Source organism: Doryrhamphus excisus, linkage group LG1 (genome assembly GCF_037039965.1).
Source record: "Doryrhamphus excisus strain RoL-2023G ecotype Guam linkage group LG1, RoL_Dexc_Guam_v1.1, whole genome shotgun sequence".
NCBI lineage: Eukaryota > Metazoa > Chordata > Actinopteri > Syngnathiformes > Syngnathidae > Doryrhamphus > Doryrhamphus excisus.
In genome coordinates this window covers 17,664,844-17,690,476 of record NC_136357.1, presented here as the reverse complement: position 1 = coordinate 17,690,476, position 25,633 = coordinate 17,664,844, and the positions used below count along the sequence as shown (strand labels likewise).

The window sequence follows — 25,633 nt, the reverse complement described above, 5'->3', positions numbered from 1 at the left end:
AAAAAATAAAAAAATAATATTATATAAAATAAAATAAATAACATAAAAATAATAAAAACCATAAAATAATATAAAAAAATATAATAATAATAAAAAACTGAAAAAAGAAGCAGTTATGAAGACATTATATTATACACAAAAAAATTATATTACACACAAAAAATGCAATATGGAGCCAATAATTTCGTAAGATTGAAAGAAAGAAAATATGATGAAGTAAATTCATCATATTGGATGCCATGTGGGCATGTAGGCCTTTTTTTGTCACTATACCCCTCCATTTTATAGTCATATTATTATAACTGGGTCGAAACCGACCCTAACAATACAGTGGTCATAATTTCAACCACACCATTTTAAAATGTGGTAAAAATGTTTTTTTTGTTTTATTCTGTTAAAATAGAGTTTCCTGACAAAGTCAAAAAGCCTTGATGTAATAAACAAATGTTATGTGATTCTTTTTATGCATTAAAATGTAAAACGGGTCGGTGCCGACCCTAACACAAGAGGCAGGTTAAAAATGTCTTCAAAAATAAGAACGACGCTTTTAAAATAGGACTTTATTCAGTTTTTTTCAGGTAATTTTATTATTTTTTGCCGCCATTTTTTAACCCTTTGTATTTTGCAAGTCAGGAAGTGGATAAATATGGTGCAGCGTGGCATGTAACGTTTGCATTTGAGTGCATGACGCCATGGATCTTTAGTGGCGTTGTCATAAAAAGATGACTTTTTATCATAAAGTGTCCAAAACAACTGAAATAAGGCAGAAACGATACTAATTGTTTGCTACTGTGCAAAGGATGATCCACCCAACCCCACTTCCGCCCCATTTCGGCGTGACTGGCACGAAACGACAGCAGAACCCCACCGCACTCTAATTCTCCTGCCTCGCTCCTTCCCTTCCTGAAGGGGCCCGGTGTTTGTGGCACCATCACTGCGGCCTGCACGGGTAAATGAGTCCCATGTGTGTGACGGAGGGGAGCAGTCGCAGTCACGCGATACATGCACTCCTCTAGGGATCCATCTTGAAGTACGCGAGGGGGGGGCAAAAGCCAGCGGAACTTCAGCGAGCTGTCTCTACCACTCTATCACGTCTAGGCTATGTGGGCACGCGGATGATTCTCATGGTGATTGCAAGTATTTGAGTGGAAAGGGTTCCAAGTCATAGCAGGGTTGCCCCCGTGTTTTGCTGTTATGGGATGCCGTTGCATAGTGACAGTGAGGCAGCCAGTGGAGCGGGATTGAAGATTTTGTTATTTCCAAAGCGTCAGCGTCATTCCGAAAGACGGCTAACCTCCACTGACATGCAATAACAGACACTAATTGAAATCCTGAAAATGATTCTCAGACATATGAGCAGTCGGGGAATGGCAACGGTGGTGGTGGAGGATTCCCAATGATGCTGAGTATAGAAAAAAGAAAAAAAAATACTTTTGAAATAGGAAATTAATGATGGCTGCTTTGTGGTTGACTATGGCATATTATTAGTAAAAAGATATTGAAAAATAGAAGTATATGTAGTATTCTGGCCACTTGGTGTCAGTAATGTTCCATAATTGAGACATGACATTAGATTAGCGCCACACTCAGCTATGGAATGTCCGACATGACATCTGACATTGTCCTCCCATTCGGTGTGGAAGTGGTTTAATTGGCCCCCTTCCCCAGGTCGGGGAATGGCAACTGTGGTGGCGGAGGATTCCCAATGATGCTAAGTATAGAAAAAAGAAAAAAAATGTACTTTGGAAATAGAAAATTAATGATCGCTGCTTTGTGGTTGACTATGGCATTAGTAAAAAGATATTGAAAAATAAAGGTAAATGTAGTATTCTGGCCACTTGGTGTCAGTAATGTTCCATAATTGAGACATGACATTAGATTAGCGCCACACTCAGCTATGGAATGTCCGACATGACAGAGTAAAAAGAGGTTGTCCTCCCATTTGTTGTGGAAGTGGTTTAATTGGCCCCCTTCCCCAGGTCGGGGAATGGCAACGGTGGTGGTGGAGGATTCCCAATGATGCTAAGTAAAGAAAAAAGAAAAAAAATGTACTTTTGAAAAAGAAAATTAATGATCGCTACTTTGTGGTTGACTATGGCATATTATTAGTAAAAAAAAATATTGAAAAATAAAGGTATATGTAGTATTCTGGCCACTTGGTGTCAGTAATGTTCCATAATTGAGACATGACATTAGATTACCGTCACACTCAGCAATGGAATGTCCGACATGACAGAGTAAAAAGAGGTTGTCCTCCCATTCGGTGTGGAAGTGGTTTAATTGGCCCCCTTCCCCAGGTCGGGGAATGGCAACGGTGGTGGTGGAGGATTTTTTTTTTTAGAAAAAAGAAAAAAAATGTACTTTCGAAATAGAAAATTGCCCTGTGAAAATTTCTTAATATTGAATCCTACTTTCAGGAAATTCACTTTTCACTGTCTGGAACCAATTAACCCCAAAAAGTGAGGGATGACTGTATATTTATTTTGTACAAAAATGGGCACTTATCTATATCAAGGACATTTTAAAATAACAATGAAATAATTATTTAAAAATTCTAATAATCAGGCTTTGCTACACGTCTTAAAATCAGTCTGGACATGAAAATATTAAGTAGTAATTCTAAAAATACGATGTTAAGATAAAGAACATGCAAACTCCACACATGCAGAGATTCTAACCCAGATCATCATGCATCATGCCAATATGCTCACCCCTCATCCACCATGCGGCCAATTTAAAAAGAAAAGATTACATTTTTTTTTTATTTAATTTTAATTTTAAAATTGTAATAATCAGGCTTCTCTACACATTTTAAAATCAGCCTGGACGTGAACATTTTAACTAGTAATTCCAGGGAAAAAAAATTATTAATAATAAGTTTATTTCCTTGATCAAAAATTATTTTTTGGGGGGGAGGGAGGATTGAATACTTTCTTGTAGAAAAAAAAATATATATATATATCAAATAGTCATTTTATGAGGAAATAAGGCATACTTCTACTTGGAAATAATGCCAATATGCTCACCCCTCATCCACCATGCGGCCAATTTAAAAAGAAAAGATTACAATTATTTTTTAATTTTAATTAAATTTTAAAATTGTAATAATCAGGCTTCTCTACACATTTTAAAACCAGCCTGGACATGAAAATTTTAACTAGTAATTCCAGAAAAAAAGGGTTTTATTTCAAGTTATTTCCTTCATCAAAAATATTTTTTTGGGGGGGGGGGTTGAATACTTTCTTGTAGAAAAAAAAAAAATATATATATATCAAATAGTCATTTTATGAGGAAATAAGGCATACTATTCAAGGCAGGCCTCGCTACACATCTTAAAACCAAGCTCTCCCCCAACCAAGCTACTTTTCTGCAGTCAGTAGGCTAAGCTAGCGTGATGTTGCTGTTATATTTTATAATATGAGTGCAATGTTAGCACTTTAGCACACACATGTAGCTGTTGTTTTCTATCTAAAGAGTCTGAATTCCAAGCATCAAAGCTAAATGTGGGAATCCCAATTCCCGACTGCGGCACCTCTGATACTTTTGAAATTGTTAAAAAAAAGACGACTACAGGTTGTGATGTTAGCGGTACAGATGATCAAATGCTAGCAGCAGCCACTTGTCATTGGTCATGACGTTTATGGTTTCTCCAAGCTGGCGAGGATGTGTATGACAAAATCCACAATGAACGGCTCTAACACCAGAGACAAATGCAAAGTGCGCTTTGGGCTTGACCGCGTTGTTGCGTAATGACACGCTGCTTGTGGTCACTGCGGGGGGAACCACTGGAGAACATCCAGCTGGTATTCACGTTTCCGGGATGCAAATACTCCAACGGAGGCCATCCTTTTGGCTCGTATCTCAGTCTTTCCAAACAAGATGAAAGCACAAAGCGGTGTCCTCAGGGATGGCTTTTATAGGACGGTCACGGGTACATGGACAAGCTAGAAGGTCATGCTGTGCAAACACCACAACTCCAAAGAGGAGGCGGGATCTTTCGAAAAGGTCGGCGTATGCGGTACGGTATTTTCAGCTCCATTTAAAGTGAGTCAGAGTTAAAGATCTCTCAAACGGCCCGTGGGTCGCTTTTGGCCGCCGGCGCTCACAGGGGGAGTGACGTCACCACTCACGTAGCAAAACAGTGAATCGCTCGCTTCTTTTCTTGGACTTCTTGGCAGTCGCGGGCCAGAGCAGCTGAGATGATAAAATATGAATCATAATTTTTCACTGCAAAAGCAAAAAAAGTGAGGAGCCGCAAAGGAGTGAGAAAGAGACTTGAGACAATGTGGTGAAAGCAGGTGAAAACTGTCTTAAGTTGCTTGCTTTATTGAAGTTATAATTGAAGAAATAATTGTTAATATTTAGAAGAGTAAAGATCGCAATTTTTATCTTAATATTAGAAGAAAAGGTAGCCATTTTATGTGAAAAAAATACATTTTAGAAGCAAAAAGTCCTAGTTTAGTTATTCCAAAAGCTGTAAACTCTTCCCATTTGGTGTGGAAGTGGTAAGTTTTTGGCTCCTTACTTTATCCTTCTTCCCACTTAGTTTCAAAACTTTACATAAGTTTAGAATAAATTGGATGATAACTAGTTGGCTAGCTAGCTTGCTATGCTTAAAGCAGTGGCCATCTTTTCCCTGTAGCCTGCGCATTAGCAATGTGGTGTAAACAAAGAATAATAAGAGTGTAAAGGCGTCTATAGGAGTGTTATGTCATGTCAATATAGCTCTAATAATGGTATAAAAAACATATTTAGAAAGTTATAAACAGGTTTTGAAAATATTTCATTCATAAACTTTGAACGCTTATTTGCAGAAATTCACTTACTTATCCCTCGTTTATCACGGACAATCGGTGTCAGACTTGACAGCGAAAAGTGAAGTTCTGTAAAGCAGGATTGAATTTGAAACTGAGTGAGGAAGAAGTGAAAAACAACCAAGCAAAAAACAAACCACTTCCACAAGGATTGGGAGGAGACCTTTTTTCACGTAGACTATGCCATGGCTGACTGTCTGCAGTGTGATGATCATCTAATGTCACACCACTGACGCCTAGTGACCAGAATACTGCGAATATATTGCTTTTCAATATTTTTGGACTAATAATAGGCCATATTTAATCATGAAATTATGGACAGCATACCTCTTTAGCTCACTAGCCACGTTTACATGAGGGGTTTTTCTCTTTCCGAATGGAATCTTTCCCAATGACCTTTCCGAAATCAACATCACGTGATACCGACTACCTCGAGTTTTTCTTTTTCCTCGAGATTGGCCCTTTTCTTTAGGAATGAGGCATATACAAAGGTTACATTCTTTCCGTTTGAGCAAATAACCCGAATGGAATTGAAATATTTGGGTCCATGTCTTCGTGAACCAGTTTAAGGGCCAAAGTATGAGGAACAGCCACAATAATAGCATCATCAGCTTTGTTGTAAACGGAACAAACTGAGGGGTTTCTGTCTAAATCGGGGGTCTCAAACACGCGGCCCGTGGGACAATTGCGGCCGGCAGGACACTAGTTTGATATGAAAGTTTAATGTCAGTGCGGCCCGCGCAAGTTTGATATGGATGCTGTATGGTATCATGTACCCAGAAAAAATTATTACGTTTGATTCATGTTCATGTTAAAGGTTAAATAACTGTTAATAGTTATCCTCCCTATCCGTGTGGAAGTGGTAAGTTTTTGGCTTTTTAAGTTTAAAGGAAATAACTTGAAGGCTACCGTTTAGGTCGCTAGCTCTCTAGCTTTTGAGTTAGCATGTGTCTCAAGACCCTGCAGTTGCGCAATATGTTGTAAATAAAAAGAGTATAAATGTGACTATAGTCGTGTTTTGTCATGTCTACAGGGCTCTAATAATGCTTTGTTCATTTTAATCTGAAAAAAATAATTTGTCTACCCACCAACTATATGTGGTTTCTTAAGTTTTTATTGTTTGCCGTTTTATTATTATTATTATTATATTTATTACTGATTGATTTTCTTTATTCTTGATTTCTTTCTTTATTTTTCATTTTATTTTGTGCAGAAAAATAAAAATTAAGATATTTGAGAACAGTGGAATGTTATATCAGAATTTTTTTTTTTAGAAAATCGGAACCAAAGCACTGAAAAAGTTTGTATATTTTTCTGTTTTTAATGCGTTTTTGTTTTTTTTTTGTTTGAAAACCTGATGCGGCCCAGCCTTGCCCAGACCCTAGCTCCAGTGGCCCCCAGGTAAATTGAGTTTGAGACCCCTGGTCTAAAACAAGAAGATGATATAAATCCCAGTGCCAGAGAAGAAAGATAAACGGAGGGTATGGATTAAGACAGAAAAACGCATCTGATGAGTTACTGAGAAGGATACGTCCTGGAGATGTCTTGACGAGACGCGTGTATCTGCACGGCTATCACTTCATCTCTCCGTGACGGCTGAGGACCACCCAAGAGAGGCCTTGTCTTGTTTATAAAAGGGCTTCCTTGTTGGGAGGATGGGCCTGGTGCTAATCTCCATTTAGGCGGACAGGTTCTTCCTTATGGGCTTGGCGCTCTCTGGCGGGCCAGACCCTTCCTCGGCGTGATTCATCCCCAAAATGACAGCCGGCTGAGAGGGTTGAGTTACTGCACCGTCTGCTTATCTCCGCCGCTGTCCTCGACTATTCATCATTTCCAGCGGCTCTGAAGTGGTCGCGTCTCACACAGGAGGCTCACATTCCACCGCCTGCTGGCGGATGGACGTTACCGGGCTACCTGCACAGAGGCAAACTGTCCGCTTCCCCCCCCACACCCACACCCCCCCTCAATTTCCATTCATCTGACTGGCTGCTTCACGTTTATTCTCCGCAACCGCACATGCACATTCTCACTTGTGTTGCAAAAATGAAGGGAATTTTGCTGTGGTTTGATGAATGTGGACAAAAAGAACGGTGCATTATCTCTCCCAAAACTTGAAATGCATCCTGCGTTAAAAAAAAAAAAAAAAACGGGTGATGTGTGAGTAATGATACATACAAGTCCTTCCATTACAAATAATTACTCATAAAGAGGAGCCATTCCAGGAATGACTAACCCCCCCCCCACCCCCCCTTTCTCGTTTGGCTTTGCTGAGCATGATGAAGAGGATGAAAACCGACTGGTGGCTTGTCCCCTGCAAATGACCTTCCACATGACCTCTGATTGATGGATGAACTCAGAATCAGAATCAGAATGAACTCGATGAGGGAACACAGAATGTACGAGGGGAATCCGTGTACTGGTATCGGAATGCTGGCATCAGTTTTCATCCAACATAGTGGCTCATTTTACTCCCATTTTGGTCAAATTTGGAATGAGATATTCAACGTTAGTATTAAAACTTTACGGAACATGTACTTTTTAAATGATGTTGTGACAAGCAAGGTCTAAACCAGGGGTCTCAAACTCAATTTCCCTGGGGGCCACTGGAGCTAGGGTCTGGGTGAGACTGGGCCGCATCAGGTTTTCCAAAAAAAAACGCATTTATTAAAAACAGAAAAATGAATAAACTTTGCTTTGGTTCCGATTTTCTACAATAAAAGCTCTGATAAAACATTCCACTGTTCTCAAATATTTTAATTGTTATTTTTCAACACAAAATAAGTTGAAAAATAAATAAACAAATCAAGAATAAAGAAATCAATCAGTAATGAATAAATATAATAATAATAATAATAATAAAACGGCAAATAATAAAAACTTAAGAAACCACATATAGTTGGTGGGTAGACAAATTATTTTTTTCAGATTAAAATGAACAAAGCATTATTAGAGCCCTGTAGACATGACAAAACACGACTATAGTCACATTTATTCTCTTTTTATTTACAACATATTGCACAAGTGCAGGGTCTTGAGACACATGCTAACTCGAAAACTAGAGAGCTAGCGACCTAAACGGTAGCCTTCAAGTTATTTCCTTTAAACTTAAAAAGCCAAAAACTTACCACTTCCACACGGATAGGGAGGATAACTATTAACAGTTATTTAACCTTTAACATGAACATTAATCAAACGTAATAATTTTTTCTGGGTACATGATACCATACAGCATCCATATCAAACTTGCGCGGGCCGCACTAACATTAAACTTTCATATCAAGGCGGGGGCCTCAAACTAGTATCCTGCGGGCCACATTTGGCCCGCGGGCCGTGTGTTTGAGACCCCTGGTCTAAATGTTGTACAATATTGATAATATTGAACTAATACGTATATGTTGGTGCTTAATTCTGCTCCTGAGGTTTGTTCCTATTTTTATACTGTAATTTGGAGCAACTGGTCCTGATGAGGGGAGGATTAGTGAGGAGCTCAGGTGTGTCTGTGTGGTTTACTGGCCTCGCTGTGAGGTACGGAGGCCCCTCAGCAGAGTTATTTCAGGGGGCCCCCCCAGGGAGGTCAGGGGTGGCTAACCACTTACTGTCAATCATCCCATCATGAGCTCTGTGCAAACATGTTCCTAATCCACTGTTAGTATGAATAATGCTTTCCTACACTGTTTGTGTTTCCAAGTGTGATGGTGTGCCGGGGATCTTGGCAGTGCGGGGAATGATATACAGACCGGAATAAATGAGCAAAGAAACGCAAACACTGACAGGTCAGACCTCTGCCAAGGCCGTGAAGTGTCGTATGTGTTTGTTTGCGTGTTAGTTAGCAGGCTACTTCATGCTTGAAGTGAAATTCTATTTAAATACAACTTTAAACGGTTCAACATCTCAATACCGCCATGGAAAGCACTTTCATACTTTTTGCGTAACTGAGCTAACTAACTAAGAAGGGATGCTAACTGGTACGTCACCCCTGCCTTGTGCCACTGTATTATCTTCTTTGCATGCTGTACTAGAAAAAGGCAAACAATAAATCACACAAAGAAAATAAGTTACGAAGAATTACAAGTTAAGAATTTACTAACCAACTGAAACAAAAACACGTAAGAAATTTCATTTTCCATATCATTCAAACCAAATTTTTTTGTATGCCCCAGTTATGATTCTGTCAAAAAATTTTCAAATGTTTTACTTCGGTGTTTGTACAATACTGCACATAACAAAGTCTTTATCATGTCGTTTTCCAAAATCAAGGTAAACTGGCTTGTTTTTTGTACTTTTTTTGCATTTCGTCGAACCTTCTGGAACGGATTGATGACAAAAAATTACACATTAATGACAATAAATAACCAACAAACAAACAAAAGAGAGAACGCCAAAATTACACCCTGCGTCACACAAAGAAAATGAATTAGTTTGCATAATCCTGGATAATAATAATCCTTTCATCAGTACTTCCTGCTACAAATTTGCTGTCATAGTTTTGTGTAATCCTGCTAACAAACAACAAAACGGTAAACTGTGATTAACCTCCAGCCTTGCGCAAAAAAGAGTTGTGATGTTTTCACATTAAAAAAATTCCTGCATCATGCAAAAATTTAAATGTTATTTACTGTACTTCCTGTAAAGAGTTTGATCTTGTAGTTTTGTTCTAATTACTAGAACACAGGAGAACCTCAGGTTCTTAGAAAATTAGAAAATTTAGAAAATAGAAACTTTTTATTAAATTAATGATTTATCAAAAAAATAAACAAATTTAATAAGAAACTTTTTTTAATATACAGTGTTCCTTCCTTTATCACAGGAGATAGCCCAAAAAGATCCCATAAGTGAAATCCGCAAAGTAGCAAACCTTAGCAAAGAGGAAACACAGCAGTTGTTCATGAGGCACATTGATTGACAACTGTCTACAGCCAATTATAACGCAGAACACAATGGGCGTGTTCTCCCTTCATGGCTGGCTATACATACTGAGATATGAACAGGATATGTCTTCAAGTATACAACACCTTCTTCTGGAAGTAGTAGTATATACAGTAACACATATACAACAGAGCACCAATAGATCACTCTAATACACCACAAAGACGTAGAACACAATGCATGTTCAAAGCTGTTAAAAATATATATGCAGAATTGCACTTAATCATTTTTGCTAACATTTAGCCTTGTGTAGCGTCCAAAATTTACACCGCCATGTTGGATCACACAGCCAAGGCAACATACTGTTGTCGCCGTCGTTGGTCGGCATATTACTCACATCGAGGGTCACCAAATATGGAGATGTGATTGAGAAGGAGACAGGACTGGCAAATAAGTGATATGAAGCTATTAATATGAGCTAGCTGACAATGGATGTCATGGGAAATACCTATTTTGACCCTCACAAAAAAGGCAAAATTTACATAACGGACTTCTGTATTAACCAAGCTACAGCGCTATTGCTATTGTAGCAGCTAACATGAAAAACTATATTTATCTGGCAGATGAACACATCACCTAGCCATTCATGTCAGCGTCACTCAACAAGATGCTTGTTAGCTGTTAGCGTTTTTTTGTGCTGGAAGACACAGCCATCTGTACGGCTGTTATTGATGCAAATGACGTAAGTTAAATACTCCATGTGAATTCAATGCCTTATATAGGCTACTAAAAGCTGGTATTACAGACTGAATTTATTCAAAGTTCACAATGCTGCCCTGCAGCTACTGGAGACTGCGCTTTATTAAGATTAATAAAGGAAATATTGTGCACTTATTAAGACTTATTGCAAGAAATACAATACATGATAGTGTTACATAATTGGAAACATTCATTCATTCATTTTCTACCGCATTTTCTACCCACGAGGGTGGCAGGGGGTGCTGGAGCCTATCCCAGCTGTCTTTGGGCTGTCTTTGGTACACCCTGGACTGGTGGCCAGCCAATCACAGGGCACATACAGACAAACAACCATTCACACTCACATTCATACCTATGGACAATTTGGAGTGGCCAATTAACCTAGCATGTTTTTCGAATGTGGGAATTGAACCCTGGTCTCCTAGCTGGGTTCAAAGTTAATGACTGAAATATTTTCAGTATTAACACATAGAAAACCTGTTTATGACTTTCTAAATATGTTTTTATACCATTATTAGAGCTATACTGACATGACATAACACTCCTATAGACGCCTTTACACTCTTATTATTCTTTGTTTACGCCACATTGCTAATGCGCAGGCTACGTTATCACTGCAGGGAAAAGATGGCCACTGCTTTAAGCATAGCAAGCTAGCTAGCCAACTAGTTATCATCCAATTTATTCTAAATTTATGTAAAGGTTTTAAACTAAGTGGGAAGAAAGATAAAGTAAAGAGCCAAAAACTTACCACTTCCACACCAAATGGGAAGAGTTGCACAATGTGGTTTAAGCAATTGACCAACATTCAAGATATTACAACAACTTTCCTACTGCTAATGAGAGATTATTATTGTTAATTATAATATTGTTAATATTGTTTTGCTCTTATCATCGTCATATGAGGACAAAGTGACTATAGGGGTGTTATTTCATAGCTACAGGGCTCTAATGATGGTAAAACTCATTTTAGACATTTTTATGCTCTAACTAAAAATATTCTATTTATTAATAATCAGTCCTACTTTGTGGAAATACATTTATGTATAATATTTTTCATGTAGTACAATATATAACTTTTTTATTATTTTTGGTGGAATTATAACTATTATTGCTAAATTTCAATTTATTTTTATTGTATTTTTAAATTGTTTTTATATTAATTCTTTCACTTAATCTTCTTATAACAAAATAATATTTTAAATACATTTTGTGTTTAATTTTTCAACTTCATGATACTAATACTACTTTACTACTTTGCAAGAAAAATATTAGAATTGTACTAGAATAAAATAGTACTTTCAGGCCAACCTCTGACCCACTTTTCCAAAAATTAAAACAGTATTTTGTTATTGTTTGTTTCTCATATTACAGTATTTACAGCTTTTGGAATAACTAAACTAGGACTTTTTGCTTCTAAAATGTATTTTAGAAGCAAACCTAGCATGTTTTTGGAATGTGGGAGGAAACCGGAGTACCCGGAGAAAACCCACGCATGCACGGGGAGAACATGCAAACTCCACACAGAGATGGCCGAGGGTGGAGTTGAACCCTGGTCTCCTAGCTGTGAGGTCTGCGTGCTAACCACTCGCCCACCGTGTCGCCCATAATTGGAAACATTTACAATTAAATTCACTTCTGCCTTGCAGAAAGATTAGTTGGGAAGTTTTTGAAGAAGTTTTTAGAATATGCAAATGAGCCAGAAAAATGAGTTCCAGGCTTCGGATACTGGTGACCTATCCTAGGTGGATCAGGCTTGTGTTTACCTGGCGGGGATTCTGAGCCATAGACTCCAAGCCGTGGTCGTCATGGGTGTCGGGAAGTGTTTCGAAACGCTGAAGGGTTTTTGTGTTTGTACAGATGTCAGGGTCGTCATCCCAACGCAGTGATGGATGACGAGGAACTAGGAAAGTAGCAACGGCGTCTAATGCGTGCGTGCAGGATGGATGGAAAAGACAAAAGTCAGCAAATGGCGCCCCCGTTTTATGTTCGCGATGAATCCTAATTGCTTCTTTTGTCCCTTTTTAAAAACAAAAAAGGGGCCAAAAATAACGAGCAAAGTGAGTTTGATTTCATGCACTTGTTCATGAGCTGGAGCCCCCGTGTCTGAGATCTTCCCGGCGAGACGCAGGAGGTACTGGAAAGCCAGCTTCCTTAAGCGACACGTCAGTCTTACTCTTACGCAACGGCAGAATCTGCCTTTTAAAGCACCAGCTCACTCAAATCAAAGTAACCTCCATTTGAGTTTTTTTTTGTTGTTGTTCATGATGGCCAACTGGTGTCAACATGCAAGAGCTGCATCCAATCAGCATCCGGCGGGCCTGGGGAGAGAGAGGGGGGGCTCGGCACAGACAAGCCTTTCATGTGGTCGCCGCTTTAAGTGCTCTAAAGTTCGACGAGACACTGAGGCCTCCTTGCCTGGGGGAAACGGAACAATACGTCCAAAGCCACATGAAGCTAAGTGACCCGGGATTACTTCTTCTGTACTTATTTGCTCTTTCCCTCTTAAAACCGAACGGCCTCCACTAGATGAACGAGGATGAACTCATACAGTAAAGACAATGGTGGCGACTAACATCATATTTAGTGTTAAGAGACAGAAGCGTATACACAGGAAGTGCCACCATTTTCATTCATTCATTCATTTTCTACCGCTTTTCTACACCCTGGACTGGTGGCCAGCCAATCACAGGGCACATATAGTCAAACAACCATTCACACTCACATTCATACCTATGGACAATTTGGAGTGGCCAATTAACCTAGCATGTTTTTGGAATGTGGGAGGAAACCGGAGTACCCGGAGAAAACCCACGCATGCATGGGGGAGAACACGCAAACTCCACACAGAAGATGGCCGAGGGTGGAATTGAACCCTGGTCTCCTAGCTGTGAGGTCTGCGTGCTAACCACTCAACCGCCGTTTTAAAAATAAAATTTGGGACACATCTTGAAGTAAAATTCTGCCCACTAGGCATCAGTCAGGTACAGAGGTGGGAGTAATTTTGATTTTCTTCATATTAAAATAAACCGCCAAACTCTGACAGTTTCATCATTTTTTTACGAATACACCAGCTAAGCATTATAATGCGGTCAAAATTAGCAGTCACGTTAGCACTTTAGCTGTTATAACAAGAAGACAAGAAGAGAAAAACTCATTCTTATAGTCTTAAAGGGGAACCATTATGCTCATTTTTTGACCCTTTGTATTGAGTTGTGGACTCCTATAGAGCAGCTACACACAATAACCCGCATAGAAAACTTTTCCAGCTGTACTTCCTTAGATTTGTGCTTCCTGCCAAAACGGTTTGTTTTAATTTATTCCGCCCGCAGCCCTCCTCAGGGCATGCTCACTCTGTGATTGGTCACACGCCCCAAGTGCTTCCCAACTATGAACCATATAAGGAAATCCATCCCTCTGTGACATCACAAAAGAACGGTTTTGCAACGAGTGTTTTGAGCCATCCCATGGAGTTTGCATGTTCTCCCCGTGCATGCGGTTTCCTCCCACATTCCAAAAACATGCTAGGTTAATTGGTGACTCCAAATTGTCCATAGGTATGAATGTGAGTGTGAATGGTTGTTTGTCTATATGTGCCCTGTGATTGGCTGTGGCCACCAGTCCAGGGTGTACCCTGCCTCTCGCCCAAAGACAGCTGGGATAGGCTCCAGCACCCTTTGCAACCCTTGTGAGGGAAAGCGGTAGAAAATGAATGAATGAATGAATGTTTTGTGGTTCAATATGACAAATCTTTAGTTGAAATATGCATATGCAAGCAAATTGTACCTTTTCTTGGCCTAAATTTAGCATTTTCTGAAGCATGAAACTAGCTAAATGAATGATGTAATGATGCTACCTAACTTAACCTAACGGTAATGGTAATGGTTTTATTTCATTTGAACATGCATCAGATTACAATTGAGTGCATCCCATAATCAGTTCCCAGTTCCACATGTCCAAAAGGAGTAGGAAGAAGCAAAGCTTATTAAATCCTAACCCTCCATCTGGTACTTTTACAATCACTAACTGTTACATTTGTTCACTTCCTGCTTTCTATAATACAGTTTAAGGTTTTTTTTTATTATTATTTTTTTTTTAATAATGTACCTCGTACCGAAGTACAAGGTGATATGAGCATCCAATGACATAATGGGTACCATAGTAAGTGTCAATATAGTGATATATATAGCACATCATGACTGGTTCAAGACTCAACATGTCAACAAATCCTCATTTACTGTTGCTGTTGCTTTTTATTCACAACAATAATTGCACTTCTCAGTTGTAGGGGGCGCCCCGGAACAAACGGTCCTGCTTTAAGTCGCCTCATAAAACAGCTCGGTCATCTTCGCTTGAGTGACTAAGCGCACATCTGCTTCTGCACAAGTGTACAAGAGACATGCATAGTTGTCTGCGGCCACAACAGAGCCTTAACCAGTCACATTCTCTCAAGACAGATGTGCATGCTGAAAGCCCGTTCTTCCATCTATCCATCCATCCATCCATCCATCCATCCATCCATCCATCTACCCATCCTGCATCTCAGCACACAAGCAAAACAAAGTGCCCAGCAATGTGTCATCCTTGGCTTCACTTCAGCAGATACTCAACCAAGGGCTGATGATGGCCTCCACCCCAACAACAATGAGCATTGTAAAAATAAAAAAAAATAAAAAAAGGAGCAGTGAGCTGTTTGGCAATCTTAAATGAACATCATACATACGATCCACATCGGAGGGGAAGAATGGAGCCATGAATTGAATAAAATGTTGCTCCCTTGGACCGCAAAGCAGTGAAAGCCCGTGCCAAATATTTGGCGAGACGGAGCCGCTGCGAGGACAACCGCTCCAAAGGCTCCATGATGACAGCTACGGTCGTGCCGGCGCGGTGGCACGACCGTAATGACCTGTGTCACATGCACTCAAACATCCGCCTTGCTTTTGTCCTGGCCCAATTCGCACATAAGAGTTTGATTTGCAAAGTAAAACATTTGTTTTGTGAATTCATGTGGAAGGATCTACAGCAGGGGTCTCAAACACGTGGCCCGCGGGCAAAATGTGGCCCGCAGGACACTAGTTTGAGGCCCCCGCCTAGATATGAAAGTTTATTGTTAGTGCGGCCCGCGCAAGTTTGATATGGATGCTGTATGGTATCATGTACCCAGAAAAAATTATTACGTTTGATTCATGTTCATGTTAAAGGTTAAATAACTGTTAATAGTTATCCTCCCTATCCGTGTGGAAGTGGTAAGTTTTTGGCTATTTAAGTTTAAAGGAAATAACTTGAAGGCTACCGTTTAGGTCGCTAGCTCTCTAGTTAGCGAGTTAGCATGTGTCTCAAGACCCTGCAGTTGCGCAATATGTTGTAAATAAAAAGAGTATAAATGTGACTATAGTCGTGTTTTGTCATGTCTACAGAGCTGTAATAATGCTTTGTTCATTTTAATCTGAAAAAAATAATTTGTCTACCCACCAACTATATGTGGTTTCTTAAGTTTTTATTATTTGCCGTTTTATTATTATTATTATTATGTTTATTTATTTATTACTGATTGATTGATTTTCTTTATTCTTGATTAGTTTATTTATTTTTCATCTTATTTTGTGTAGAAAACTAAAAAGTAAGATATTTGAGAACAGTGGAATGTTTTATCAGAGCTTTTATTGTAGAAAATTGGAACCAAAGCAAATTTTTTTAATTTTTTTGTTTTTAATAAATGCGTTTTTTTGTTTTTTTTTTTTTTGGAAAACCTGATGCGGCCCAGTCTCGCCCAGACCCGAGCTCCAGTGGCCCCCAAGTAAATTGAGCTTGAGACCCCTGATCTACAGGGTTGTCGGGTGAAGCCACGTTGCATACAGAAAAATTCAACAACATAGTAAAGGGGTTGGGGGGTCATTTTTAACTTCTGGAAATACCATGGTACAGTCATCTCATTTATCATGGTTAATTGGTTCCAGGCTGGATTGTTATAAATGAATTTATTTATAAGAAAGATTTTTTTTTACCCCCATGACCCTGGGGAGGACAAGCAACATAAAAAAGGGATGGATTTTTGTACTTTGGCATAGAAAACCACCTTCTAAATGCATTATTGCAGCCCTCCAGACAGTACTTCCTGGTGTAGCTTCCATTAATGTAACATTACTGACAACTAGTGACCAGAGTTGAATACTACATATCACAACATGTCTTTTGGATGCCTTATGTTTGTATTTCGGATCACTTAACCATGAAAATGCCAAAAAAGATAAATATTCACATACCTTGTGATGATATAGTATTCGACACTGGCCACTCGATGTCAGTAATGTTACTGTAATGTTTGTTGAGACACACAAGCACCAGACTTGAGTGCTGCAACAACGACTTTTTAGAACAGGTTTCACTTATCTCACGACAGGCACAATAATCTCTAACACAGAACAGTGTTGCAGCCATAACAAACAAGCAAGCTAAAACTGAACTCTGAACCCCCAAGCGTCACTTCCTGTCCGCAACATCACTCAGCTCTCCTAAGATTGGAACACATTTGCAGCAACACAAGTCTTATTCCTGTCCTAAATGGCTTATTCTTTCTTATTATTGATACTATATTGGGTAATTGCAGTGTAAAGGTGACTATAGGGGTGTTAGTTTATGTATAGAGACTCTAATAATATGTAAACAGGTTTTGTATGCTCTAAATCAGGGGTCTCAAACTCAATTTCCCTGGGGGCCACTGGAGCTAGGGTCTGGGTGAGGCTGGGCCGCATCAGGTTTTCCAAAAAAAACAAAAAAACGCATTTATTAAAAACAGAAAAATGAATAAACTTTGCTTTGGTTCCGATTTTCTACAAGAAAAGCTCTGATAAAACATTCCACTGTTCTCAAATATCTTAATTTTTATTTTTCTGCACAAAATAAGATGAAAAATAAATAAACAAATCAAGAATAAAGAAAATCAATCACAGTAATAAATAAATATAATAATAATAAAACGGCAAATAATAAAAACTTAAGAAACCACATATAGTTGGTGGGTAGACAAATTATTTTTTTCAGATTAAAATGAACAAAGCATTATTAGAGCCGTGTAGACATGACAAAACACGACTATAGTCACATTTATATTCTTTTTATTTACAACATATTGCGCAACTGCAGGGTCTTGAGACACATGCTAACTCGCAAACTAGAGAGCTAGCGACCTAAACTAGCCTTCAAGTTATTTCCTTTAAACTTAAATAGCCAAAAACTTACCACTTCCACACGGATAGGGAGGATAACTATTAACAGTTATTTAACCTTTAACATGAACATGAATCAAACGTAATAATTTTTTCTGGGTACATGATACCATACAGCATCCATATCAAACTTGCGCGGGCCGCACTAACATTAAACTTTCATATCAAGGCGGTGGGCCTCAAAGTAGTGTCCTGCGGGCCATGTTTGGCCCGCGGGCCGCATGTTTGACACCCCTGCTCTAAATAGTCCCTTAAGGGATCCTACTTTGCAGGAATTTTTTGTTTATGAAAGTACGTAATCAGAGAGCGTCACTCACCCACATACATCCCGTTCTCCACTCGCTTGATGATGTCGAACGCGTTCTCCACGTTGCCATCCAGGATGTTGAACTTGACGTCGTAGCTGCCCAGACGGTAGGTGCCGTAAGCCGGCACCGTGGTTCTCAGGAAAACAATTTCTGTTGGGGGGGAAAAAAAGAACTCATCACTTCTTTTTTTTCAAGGAACTGAAGTAAAAAGCGAGGCCTGTTAAGGAAAAGTCCCAAGAAGGTTCAAAAGATCTCAAACTCTTCATGCTGGCCGAATGCAGGCTTCCACTGTGGATGTCAGCGATTCCCATGGAAAAGTTTGAATGACACATAGTAGTACTTCAAAAGCAATACTCCAAAGAGAAGTAGTATCAGGTTAAAGAGCATACCCTCCGCCCTGGTGAATTCTCTGAAGGTTGGCAGGGAGATGAAGGTGTGGGACACAGAGTGAGTATCGTCCAGGATGCAGGCCACGTCGTTGGGCTGGCAGGATTTGATGCATCGGATCGGGTCGGAGCGCTCAAGCCTTGCTGATCTTGAGGAGAAAACAAACAACGTGGAACATAATATTGTATTATTAACAACGATTAACTTATAATAAGCCGCCAAAATATAACAACTGAATGTCATTTTTAGCAAGGAAAAATGAATTTTGTTTGACTTTGGTGGTCCTTAAGGGCATCTTTACACATTCTGACAAAATTCCAGCAGGCTTACTTGATGCAACATTCAAAGTCTAGCGGATTTGGAAGAAAAATAACCAAAGCTCATGTAGGAAGGACAACCTTCAGCTCCAGCAGGAGACAAATGATGACAGTCGCAAGGAATGATCCATAACCTGGGAAAATATGTGGATTCTAGGGGCATCCCGGCTTTTCATCCCTTAATCTCGTGTGGAGGATTTATGAGCCATGGGAGTGTTTCGAAAAGCCTCCCAAATTGTGATAGACAACCCCCCCCCCCCCGCCCCCCCCCGGCATCTCTCCAAAAGGCAGCTCCCATTTTATTATTTAAAGTTTTGTTTATTTCATACAGACTACAAACTATTGATTGAAGCTCATTTAATACTTTTTATTAAAGAACACAATAACTGGAGGGCGGCACGGTGGACGAGTGGTTAGCACGCAGACCTCACGGCTAGGAGACCATGGTTCAATTCCACCCTCAGCCATCTCTGTGTGGAGTTTGCATGTTCTCCCCATGCATGCGTGGGTTTTCTCCGAGTACTCCGGTTTCCTCCCACATTCCAAAAACATGCTAGGTTAATTGGCCACTCCAAATTGTCCATAGGTATGAATGTGAGTGTGAATGGTTGTTTGTCTATATCAAATCAACTTTATTTGCACTTTTCCTGCAAAGACACGCAACACAGAGTGCTTTACAAAATTAAAACAATTACCACCATTAAAAGAAAAAAAGAAAAAAAGAAAACAAGAAAACAAGAAGAAAATAAAAAATAAAAATAAAAATAAAAATAAAAATAAAAATAAAAATAAAAATAAAAATAAAAATAAAAATAAAAATAAAAATAAAAATAAAAATAAAAAACAAAGAAACAAAAGAAAGCCTTCTTCCCACCCATATGTGGAAAAAGCGGAAAAGCGGTAGAAAATGAATGAATGAATAACCGTATGAAATAACATCTGTTGCTATGGGTTGCCATGTTTAGGTGCAGCTAAAGTGCTAATTCCAGTCTGTGGATGTGAGGGTGACCTTCCCAGGTGACCCGTGGCCTATAGGCCTGCTTCGTGCCGATACAGAGAGAACTGTACGTACGTAATCCAACAAGCCGGTAGGGGCTTGTGATTAGCAATTAGTGGCTGGATCCAAGTTTTGCAATGTCCCGTGCCAAACCCACAAAATGTTCTCCTGGTTTACACTAGCACGGCCCGAGCTGCACGGAGACCCAAGCGAGGGCTCCTTGGAGGACGTGGTGGAGGCTCTGCTGAGGTGAATTGATGAGAAGATAATGGCCCAGGATGAAGCCGCCCTTTTACGCACAGTCAAAGCCAAGCTAGAGTGTTAATTACACCGTCTTTTACAACCATTTGTCTGCATGTGAACTGGTTTTTGGAGGAGGGTGTCTTGAGCCCCACGTGGAAAATCCATAACACCCCCACCCCCCCTTTGGTACTTACAGACCAGAAAAGAAAAACAAGACTTTCTTGGACGCGGCTCCTCTGGTCAAACCTTTTTATTATTTTTGGTAATTATTATTTATAGTTGGCACGTTGATAACGGCCCAACACAAACACGGCATGGGCATCATTCATTCAGAGCGCGGTGATGCTGCCGGACCACAAATTGTCCAGATCCCAGAGTCTTATAACTCAAAAAGTCAAAGCGGAAGAAAAAAAAAAATTCCCTGCACACCGCTAGGAATTTATTTTAAGGATATCCTCTGTTCCTATTCGGAAGAGGGGGCATCCTTATGGAACTGACAGTTATTATAAGCCATTTATATATCTCTACCCTGTATAGCAGGGGTCTCAAACACATGGCCCGCAGGCCAAATGTGGCCCGCAGGACACTAGTTTGAGGCCCCCCGCCTTGAACTATGAAAGTTTAATGTTAGTGCGGCCCGCGCAAGTTTGATATGGATGCTGTATGGTATCATGTACCCAGAAAAAATTATTACGTTTGATTATTCATGTTAAAGGTTAAATAACTGTTTATAATTATCCTCCCTATTCGTGTGGAAGTGGTGAGTTTTTGGCTTTTTAAGTTTAAAGGAAATAACTTGAAGGCTACCGTTTAGGTCGCTAAGTCTCTAGTTTGCGAGTTAGCATGTGTCTCAAGACCCTGCAGTTGCGCAATATGTTGTAAATAAAAAGAGTATAAATGTGACTATAGTCGTGTTTTGTCATGTCTACAGGGCCCTAATAATGCTTTGTTCATTTTAATCTGAAAAAAATAATTTTTCTACCCACCAACTATATGTGGTTTCTTAAGTTTTTATTATTTGCCATTTTATTATTATTATTGTTATTTTTATTTATTTATTACTAATTGATAGATTTTCTTTATTTTTGATTTGTTTATTTATTTTTCATCTTATTTTGTGTAGAAAAATAAAAATGAAGATATTTGAGAACAGTGGAATATTTTGTCAGAGCTTTTATTGTAGAAAATCGGAACCAAAGCAAAGTTTATTCATTTTTAATAAATGTGTTTTTTGGGTTTTTTTTTTTTGTAAAACCTGATGCGGCCCAGTCTCACCCAGACCCTAGCTCCAGTGGCCCCCAAGTAAATTGAGTTTGAGACCCCTGCTGTATAGCATTTGGACGGCCTGTCTAGCCTAAACTTTTGGAACACCCCTAGTATCAACCTAGTGTGCTTAAAACACAGTAAAAGTGCATTTACTTTTGTATGTCTTCAGTTTTTATCTTTTTTTTTATAAATTAAATTTCACCCTAGGTCATAAAGAAGGAGTCCATCTTACTTGCCTTATTTCTATTTTATTAGAAAACCACTTAACCACCACACCAAGTACATCACATCATCACATGTTGGAGGCTACTTGACAGACCTCCCACTCTGAGGAATTACCCTGACTTATTGCGCCACCTAGCGGCTATTTGGAGGCCCAACTTCCTACTAGATACATTCAAGTGGATCTATTTATTTCTAAAAAGACATCAACCACGTGATGGACTGTCAATGATGTGTTATCTTACGGTGCATGAGGCGACATATGCAGATTATGTTATGTGATCAGTGCAGTTCTATATAATTCATGTATTGATGTATATGGCAAAGCTCTGGAATGATAGATTATATGGGGGGGGAGTTAAAATGAAGCCCTTTTCATATTGATGTTATTCCTGTGAAATGACGCCTTTATGACAGCTTCAATGCCATTATTTCCATGCAATTCAGGAAAATTGCAAATTGATTCACCTTAAATGGAACAAAGTTTTAATATCATGCCTTCATTATTTTATATCTTCCTGTTAAGATTGAGGAAAAATGTGTAAACAATTCTGTACAATTATGTACTTTTCTTGCTTGTAAAATTCAGATTTTTTTTCATTTTGAGACTTTATTTTTGCACAATGCTGTGCATGTTTCTATTAAATGTGCAAGATTCCATACTTACTTGTATACTAACTTACTTTTATTGTCATAATAAACCACTTTATTCTAGGGCAGGGGTTTCAAACACGCGGCTCGTGGGCCAAATGTGGCCCGCAGGACACTAGTTTGAGGCCCCCGCCTTGATATGAAAATTATTACGTTTGATTAATGTTCATGTTAAAGGTTAAATAACTGTTAATAGTTATCCTCCCTATGCGTGTGGAAGTGGTAAGTTTTTGGCTATTTAAGTTTAAAGGAAATAACTTGAAGGCTACCGTTTAGGTCGCTAGCTCTCTAGTTTGCGAGTTAGCATGTGTCTCAAGACCCTGCAGTTGCGCAATATGTTGTAAATAAAAAGAGTATAAATGTGACTATAGTCGTGTTTTGTCATGTCTACAGGGCTCTAATAATGCTTTGTTCATTTTAATCTGAAAAAATAATTTGTCTACCCACCAACTATATGTGGTTTCTTAAGTTTTTATTATTTGCTGTTTTATTATTATTATATTTATTTATTACTGATTGATTGATTTTCTTTATTCTTGATTTGTTTATTTATTTTTCATTTTGTGCAGAAAAATAAAAATTAAGATATTTGAGAACAGTGGAATGTTTTATCAGAGCTTTTATTGTAGAAAATCGGAACCAAAGCACTGAAAAAGTTTGTATATTTTTCTGTTTTTAATAAATGCGTTTTTTTTTGTTTTTTTTTTGAAAACCTGATGCGGCCCAGCCTTGCCCAGACCCTAGCTCCAGTGGCCCCCAGGTAAATTGAGTTTGAGACCCCTATTCTAGGGGTTACTTTTCAAGACCTACAGTGAAGAAAATAAGTATTTGAACACCCTGCTATTTTGCTATTTCTCCCACTTAGAAATCATGGAGGGGTCTGAAATTTTCATCGTAGGTGCATGTCCACTGTGAGAGAGATAAACTAAAAAGAAAAATCCAGAAATCACAATGCATGATTTTTTAACAATTTATTTGTGTAATACAGCTGCAAATAAGTATTTGAACACCTGTGTATCATCTAGAATTCTGACCCTGAAAGACCTGTTAGTCTGCCCATTAGAAGTCCACCTGCACTCCATGTATCATCCTGAATCAGATGCACCTGTTTGAGGTCGTTAGCTGCATAAAGACACCTGTCCACCCCATACAATCAGTAAGACTTTAACTTGTAACATGGCGAAGACCAAAGAGCTGTCCAAAGACACCAGAGACAAAATTGTACACCTCCACAAGGCTGGAAAGGGCTACGGAGCAATTACCAAGCAGCTTGGTGAAAAAAGGTCCACTGTTGGAGCTATCATTAGAAAATGGAAGAAGCTAAACATGACGGTCAATCTCAATCGGAGTGGAGCCCCATGCAAGATATCACCTCGTGGGGTCTCAATGATTCTAAGAAAGGTGAGGAATCAGCCCAGAACTACACGACAGGACTTGGTCAATGACCTGAAAAGAGCTGGGACCACCGTTTCCAAGGTTACTGTAGGTAATACACTAAGACGTCATGATGTGAAATCATGCATGGCACGAAAGGTTCCCCTGCTTAAACCAGCACATGTCAAGGCCCGTCTTAAGTTTGCATATGACCATTTGGATGATACAGAGGAGTCATGGGAGAAAGTTTTATGGTCAGATGAGACCAAAATAGAACTTTTTGGTCATAATTCCAATAAGCGTGTTTGGAGGAAGAAGAATGAAGAGTACAATCCGAAGAACACCATCCCTACTGTGAAGCATGGGGGTGGTAGCATCATGCTTTGGGGGTGTTTTTCTGCACATGGGACAGGACGAGTGCACTGCATTAAAGAGAGGATGACTGGGGCCGTGTATTGTGAGATTTTGGGGAACAACCTCCTTCCCTCTGTCAGAGCATTGAAGATGGGTCGTGGCTGGGTCTTCCAACACGACAACGACCCGAAGCACACAGCCAGGAAAACCAAGGAGTGGCTCCGTAAGAAGCATATCAAGGTTCTAGCATGGCCCAGCCAGTCTCCAGACCTGAACCCAATCGAAAATCTTTGGAGGGAGCTCAAACTCCGTGTTTCTCAGCGACAGCCCAGAAACCTGACTGATCTAGAGAAGATCTGTGTGGAGGAGTGGGCCAAGATCCCTCCTGCAGTGTGTGCAAACCTGGTGAAAAACTACAGGAAACGTTTGACCTCTGTAATAGCAAACAAAGGCTACTGTACCAAATATTAACATTCATTTTCTCAGGTGTTCAAATACTTATTAGCAGCTGTATCACACAAATAAATTGTTAAAAAATCATGCATTGTGATTTCTGGATTTTTCTTTTTAGTTTATCTCTCTCACAGTGGACATGCACCTACGATGAAAATTTCAGACACCTCCATGATTTCTAAGTGGGAGAAATAGCAAAATAGCAGGGTGTTCAAATACTTATTTTCTTCACTGTATATATATTTTTTGCACAGCAGATACGGCATTAAACCACTTTCTATGCAAGTTAAAAAAATAATGATTTACAATATAAGGCCAAGAAAATAAAACCAGGAATATGTGGGGATTTATTCTACCGACAAATTGCTGTTATTCCTTTTTTCCCCGTACTGTTTGCTTTCTTGTCAAATTTAGACTTTTTCTGATATTCTTGTCACAGAGAAAAGACCTTGTGTTATTTGCATAATATTACCACTTTTTTTCATAGTGTAACTTCATTTGTTTCATCATTTCATCTGTCTGCGATTGGCTGGCAACCAGTCCAGGGGGCATACCCATCCTCTTGCCCGAAGTCAGCTGGGCTAGGCTCCAGCGTACCCCGAGACCCTGAATGGATGGATTATCCTCCTGATTTTAAGACTTTATTTCTAGTTAAATGACAACTTCATTGTATAATAACTTCATTACTTTCATTATGACTATATTATTCACGACAAAGTTATTGTCCTCGTGTCCATGTGAAACGACGGTATATTTTCCCGCACCGTAGTACTGTACTTGTGAAGTGTGGAAATAGAGTGTTTACGCCATCATAGCATGCACTAAAGATATCACATGATTAGCAACCGGAAACGAATGTTGTTCCTCATTCCAGGTGGGGGTTGTAAACCACCCGTGGCTCGTCCTGTACGACGAACACCATCACTTTAGCCAAGTACGTGCTGAGCGTGCCGTAGCGACGCAGCCTCAGCTCCACGGCCAGCTCAAAGTCCCGCGGGCCGTCGATAAGCCTCGCCACCGACATGATGCCGCCGGTGGCGACCCGCTCCGCCTTGAAGAAGCCGTCCTCGTTGCCCGAGGTGATGGCGATGTTGATGTCGTCGCCCGGCACGGTGTGGGAGGGGCCCATGCGGAAGATGTTGGTGAAGACGGGGATGTTGGTGGGGAAGGTGAGGTAGTAGTAGGTTATTCTCAGTGGCATGGCCAGGCACTCGACAGACTCATTGCAAAGCAAGCGTTCACATCGACTGCAAAGAGAGATGATATGGGGGGGGGGGGGGGTGACGAGACAGAACAACACAAGCAGAGAGAGAGAAAGAGAGACCATGTCAATCACATTGTGCCGTGCATGGCATGCAGTGGAGGGCAGCCTCGCACCTGTGAGGGGATTTGAAGT

General features: G+C 39.6%; 1 protein-coding gene across 3 annotated transcripts in view; it reads right to left on the bottom strand.

Moving 5' to 3' along the window:
- fbln1 (fibulin 1) overlaps nt 1–25,633 on the bottom strand; it is a 47,972-nt gene that overhangs the window by 2,225 nt on the left and 20,114 nt on the right. For 2 of the 3 annotated variants that reach the window (XM_058075375.2, XM_078791697.1), the window contains exons 15-16: nt 18,363–18,508; nt 17,983–18,123 (exon numbers count right to left, since the gene is read on the bottom strand). In XM_058075375.2, coding sequence (XP_057931358.2) covers nt 17,983–18,123; nt 18,363–18,508 — 287 coding nt within the window. Of the gene's footprint in view, nt 1–17,982; nt 18,124–18,362; nt 18,509–24,477; nt 25,485–25,633 lie in introns of those variants that run through there. The other variant, XM_078791698.1, reaches the window with a different exon arrangement.